Source organism: Microtus ochrogaster, unplaced genomic scaffold (genome assembly GCF_000317375.1).
Source record: "Microtus ochrogaster isolate Prairie Vole_2 unplaced genomic scaffold, MicOch1.0 UNK35, whole genome shotgun sequence".
Classification (NCBI taxonomy): Eukaryota; Metazoa; Chordata; class Mammalia; order Rodentia; family Cricetidae; genus Microtus; species Microtus ochrogaster.
Window position 1 is genome coordinate 269,602 of NW_004949133.1, and position 5,759 is coordinate 275,360.

Below are 5,759 nucleotides of genomic sequence, written 5' to 3' on the forward strand. Positions count from 1 at the left end.
TGTATGTGCCTTCTCTCTGCCTTCTTCCTCTGGGACAGGGTCTCTCACTGAACCCAGAGCTATGCTGGCAGCCAGTAAAACCTGGCGATCCTCCTGTCTCTGCATCCCACAGCACTGCTAATAGAGAGATTACAGGTGTGCCTATGCCTGGTTTGTTATGTGGGTGCCGGGTCATTGATTGAATTGTATTTATGTGCATGTATGTGTTCATATGAGTAAATATAGGCACCATGGAGTTCAGAAGAGGCTGCTGGATTCCCTGAAGCTGGAGTTACAAGTGGGTGTGAGCTCCCCAGTGTGGGTGCTGGGAACTGAACTCAGGTCCTCTAGAACAGTAACAAGTGCTCATAACTGCTGAGCCATTCTCCAGATTGAATGCTGGGGATTTGAACACAGGGCCTCGTGGCTACACAACAAGTAACAAGTCCTCTTCCCAGCTCCAATACAAGCTAATTTTAGAAGTTTTATGAGTGGAGATTGGGTCTGGATCTTGGTGGTAGCCAGCTAATACTGCGTGAGAGGGATCCGGGCACCAAGAGGCTGCAGAGGTCAAAAGAAGGTGGACTCCCTGAAGATGTGAAGAAATCTTGGGGTCACAAGGATGCCTGCACTTCCTCAGGCAGAGCAGCTGTATGGTTCAAAGCAACTCAATATAGCTCTTAAAGGGCAAAGTAGACTTCGTGTTGGATTAAAACACAAAGATGTCAGTGCACTCATGCAGAAACTGAAGAAGAGGGTGGCTGTAAACTTAGCATCCACCCAGTTCACAAGAATCGAGAAATAGCAGTGGTGGTGGGAGAGGGACCACTTCCTTCCTATTGTAGCGAAGGCTCCAAAATTGGAACTCCCCCACACACCTGCTCCCTCTTGGGGGATCAGTGCCCACCATAACAGTTGAAGAAAGCATCATGGCCGCTAGTCCAGTCACTGTCTCCACCCAGTTTCTCTGGTATTTCAGCTATACCATTCTTCGGTCCATGGATACGTGATTGGCCAAAGGCTCTGGAGTAAACTTGGTTGGACAGCTCAGCCTCCTTAGGATGCTCCATGGTAATCCAAAAGAACACATACCACGGAGACAGAGAGCAATGGGGTGGCAGGCAGTGCTGCCCAGGCTTCCCCGTCACAGCCCTGAGAAGAAAACTGGTACACCTTCTTGGTGCATCTCGTGTAAGTCTGCAGGCTGTTCCTCTTCTACAAAGCGTGGTAGCTGGGTTCAAGTTCAATAGCTCTCAAGATGACGCTATGCTAGAGTGAACTTACAGGCCTTCTCCATCAAACTTCTGAATTACACTTTGCATTTCAGATCAAAGTCTTCAAAATGATGTCTTGTCCAGCTTTCCTCCATTCTATTTGATTGTTTTCCAATTGATTTAAAATTTCTACCAAGTTTTTCAAATTCTACTTGCTCTGTAGCCTTTTTGTAAGCTCCAGCTTCCCCCTTTCTCCAAGCCGCTCTTCTGTTTCCTGTCCATACCACACAGTGACGCTTCTGTCATCCTGGTCTACTGATGTCTCTTCCCCGTGAACCAGATGACTGCCCCTGGTCCTTCAGAAGAATGTGAACCTTACTTGGGCTCTGCGCTTCATAAGGCATGACTCCATAAAAATAAAGCAGTCTGGGAATTACCCTCGTGTTGATGGATATTTGGGACCTTTAGTCTCTCTCCAAGAAATAAACTCAAAGGGCATAATTAGATGTAAATATATTTTTTTCTCCCAGCTATTGAATGTTGGTATGTAAAAGACAAGAAAAACACAGGGGCAGGAAAATGGATTTGCTTTCAAATACGACATCTGGCCTCTGTTGTTTTAGGAATTATGAAGTACCGAAAGTGCTTCTGGCTCATTCTGTACATTCTATTATAAGCAAATCCAGGGCAAGAGGGTCATTTGGGGGAAGGCAACTGCAGCGCAGTACTGTCCTTGTACATGATACTCAACAACAAATAACATGGTAATTTTCTCTAATTGAAAAGGAGGCAGAGGGCACCCCACACAGCTGGGCAGCAGGAGCCACAATCAGAACAAGAAGTGGCCTCATTATGAGATCAATAGGAGGTCAATGGGCATTATTGACCGAACCCTGGTTAGAGCATCTATGAACTAGCTATCTAACTAGTACATGTGTTCCTGGCATCTAGACTGAGGCTGGAGGTATCTGAGTTAAAGGAGGGGCTAACGAGCAAGGGGCACGCTGCAGGCACTGGATTCAGTTAGAATTGGTAATTAGTCCACTGTCTCCAGTGGAAACCTACCTGAGAACTGTTCCCGTAGGGAATTGCAGACTTCTTTCCTGAGAGAGAGTGAATCATTCTCGCTCTCATGGGCACTCCTTTGGAAACGACCTGAGAAGAGCCAGAAATAACCATTTCCATTGCTGTGACAGACCACCACGAGAATTAAATAGATGTGAATTTAAACGTGATTTTTAAGGTTAAATCTTTAAAGGGACCCAAGAAGCCTGATGTGGTTGAGCAGTCACTCAGTGAATACTTTGCTCCTGAGTATGTTAGTGTTTTTTTTTTTTTTAATTTGGAAAAATAGCGAATGTTTATCTGGTTTAAATCAGACATCACAGACTGGGGAGTGACTAGGAGTTAGAGGTACTGAGGTGGGGGTTAAGTGCTTTTCTTCTGACCATGGGAAGGGTCATGGTGAGGAGAAAATGCAATCCTCTGTGATTTCTGCTGTATTTCCTTGGCTGTGACTTCGTGGTGGAGGCAAAGCCACATATGATAGCAAGCAGGCCTACCCCCAGTTCCTTCTGTCTTTTCTCAAGGATGGACTCTAACCTATAAGATGAAGCAAACCTTTCCCTCTCCTAATTTTCTTTGATCAGTGTTTCATCATAGCACCTGAAAGGAACCTAGAGCATCTCTACCCATCCAACCAGAGCTCCACCTTCCTGTAAGATCCCGGTGTGAGACACGATACCAAATGGGATCGAGCTGTCACGTCTGTGACTTTGCACCCCCAGTCCTCAAGTCTACAGAACCATCATGTATTAAGGGTCCACTGGCCTGTCAAATCTGGAATTTCCCAAGCCTTTGCTGAATGAATTTTCATATGCAGGTTATTGGTATCAAGTGACATTTCATATCAGGATAAAAATCAATGCCATGGGATTGTTGAAAACCATTGCTATAGCAATGACTTAGTGAGCAAGAGAACTTGCTATGCAGGCATGAGGACCTGCATTTGGATCCCAGTGACAAAACTCAATGGTCAGTGAAAGACCATGTTTTTTAAGAGCCCAAGAGGGTAAGGTAGAGAATGGCAGAGAGGGCACTTAATACATTCCTTTGGCATTTGTGGGCACTAATGTGGGCATGTTCACCCAACACATATGTGAACACACAGGTCTACAGCACACACACTCACACATACACACAGAGACACATAAGTGCGCACGCGCGCGCACACACACACACACACACACACACACTTTTTTTAAAGGACAAAAACTGCATCAACAATGTACCTGGTCTTCCAGACCTATGGCCTTCAAGGCCTGCCGTCCTCTGTAAGAAAGGGCCAAGTTAATGCTTCTTCCACGTGTTGACTTAGCCACTCGAATATCTAAAAACAGGAAACAGACTCTGTGTTGCACACTTCCTCAAATGTGGGGAAGGAGCAAGAAATCCCGGCATTTGAGCAATTGTTCAATTCAGAGTCATATTTAAATAAGACTCGTTGACTCATCTAAAGAAAATACCAGGTGTAAATTAGTAGTCAATTAAATTTAGATCACTGATGTTTTAAAAGTGTTCTAATAGTTCTTATATCTTAAATTTCTTTTATTACAACTTCTTTCAGAAAACCCAAAGACATAGATCAAACAGTGGGAAACTTCCCCCATTTTCCATTGCCCACTTACCTTCCCTAGCTTCATACACGTCAACTTGAAAATTCCTCTTTGCAAGAAAGCACGCGTTCAGCGCTCCAACCTAGAAATCAAAGCCATCCTTTTCATGTCTTCATCTGGTGCTGTACATACATGGACATTTTGTTGGAAAACGCACTATTGTGTATGGATGGATATATGAAATCATTCATTATATTGACTTAGTTGTAAAAGGACCAGAGGTAAAATCTGTGAAATAATCTAGGCTGATCATGCATTTCTATAATCCAGCCGAGGCTGGAGGTTCTTGAGTTCGAGACCTGCATGCCCAACTTGGGACCAGTCTGCCTCAGTGTCAACGGGTGACTGGGAATACTACCTTTGCCTAGCATGTGCAGAGTTCTAAATTCATTCCCCAATGATGTGAAAGAAAAGAACAAAATAATCACATTAGTTCAAGATTAAGTGGTATAGTTGAAGACGTTGGTTTGGCATTTTTTTTTTTTTCTGCAAATGAGTGGACACATGTTAGAATACTTGATCACAGAAAGGAGGGTGGAGGAAGGAAGAAACTGGGCACAGTGAGCCAGACCCTGAAAGGGCAGGCCTCCCATAGGGGCATGGACATTGGCGAACTGATTCTGCCTCTGTTTTAAAGCTCGGCACCAAGAGCCTACAGCAGTAAGTGGGGGTGGAAGTGGGGATGAAGTGTGAGGAGTAAATTCTAGCACTGAAGCAAGACTGGGTTCTGTGAAGTACTTCAGAAACCCACCAAAGACTATTAGAGAGATACAGACAGCGGCCGCGCGAGGTAAAACTCCTTTGATGAAACCAGAGCCTCAAAAAAAAAAAAAAAAAAAAAAAAAAAGGAGGAAGCTTCACAGAAACATCAAAAGTGTCCCCTGGTTCCCGAACAAAGGAAGATATACTCCCACAGCCTATCAAAGTCTATCCCACCTGTGGTAAGATAGCTCAGGGATGGAAAGATAGAGAGAAATCTCAGCGCCTAAAGATGGGCAGGGACCTGCATGGTGACACAGAGGAGCCTGGTTAAACTAACTGGGTCACAAAACCAAAGTCAAGAATCTGGGAGACAGGTCTGGGGGAGGGAGTTGGGTGCGAGAGTAGCAAGGGTGGGGAGGAGCGAGAAAGTGGTACGCATTTTATGCCATGAAACTGTCAAAGAACTAAATAAAAGAAAAACTACAAAAGAAAGTACAACGTGGTATATATACACAATGAAATTTTATTTAGTTGTAAAGAAAAATGAAATTATAACATTACAGGAGAACAGATAGAGCTGGGGATCATTTTGTGATTTTGTTGCGTGGAGTACACCAGATTGTAAAGACAGACAGCTTGTTTCCGCTCAGACATAAAAGACAGATTTAAATATGTGTGGAGGGGGCATGAAGGCAAAACAGGAACTGCGATGGGAGGAAGAGGTCAAAAGGAGGGAGGGGCCAGCAGGATTAATGGGATGCATATGTATGCCATAAAAACAGAAGGGGAGCTCTCTGTGGGGAGAAGGGGGACCAGCAAGAGGCAAGGAGGAAGGTCAGGGAGGGAACCCTGTGAAGCATGAGCAGAAACAAAGTATAAAGAAATACAGATCATGAAAATGTAACCAAAGAAATTCATTTCTTCGCAAAAAAAGTTTTAAACTATCAGTAAAAAAAAAAACAAAAACAAAAACAAATGGAGACTTGTTTTAGTCTTATTAAAATAGAAGCACCAAGGAGGGCTAACAACAAGTTCTCTACATATTCATATCAGTAGCATCTGCAGAAATGATAGACTTGACCCAAACGACACACTATAAAGACCTTGACCCAAGATTGCACGAGTTTTGCTGAGTTCTGTGCACCAGGGATGTTTCTTTCAGAAGTGAAAGTTCCGAGTGCCCTGATTT

General features: G+C 44.0%; 1 protein-coding gene across 5 annotated transcripts in view; it reads right to left on the reverse strand.

The window, feature by feature from the left end:
* Positions 1 to 5,759, reverse strand: part of Kmo (kynurenine 3-monooxygenase) — a 35,529-nt gene that overhangs the window by 26,744 nt on the left and 3,026 nt on the right. For all 5 annotated transcript variants that reach the window (XR_001229452.2, XR_001229451.2, XM_005368526.2 and 2 more), the window contains exons 2-4: positions 3,881 to 3,950; positions 3,485 to 3,582; positions 2,259 to 2,348 (exon numbers count right to left, since the gene is read on the reverse strand). Coding sequence is in view for 3 of the 5 variants with exons in the window: in XM_005368526.2 (XP_005368583.1) it covers positions 2,259 to 2,348; positions 3,485 to 3,582; positions 3,881 to 3,950 (258 nt within the window). In the remaining 2 variants the exon portion in view is untranslated. The remainder of the gene's footprint in view (positions 1 to 2,258; positions 2,349 to 3,484; positions 3,583 to 3,880; positions 3,951 to 5,759) is intronic.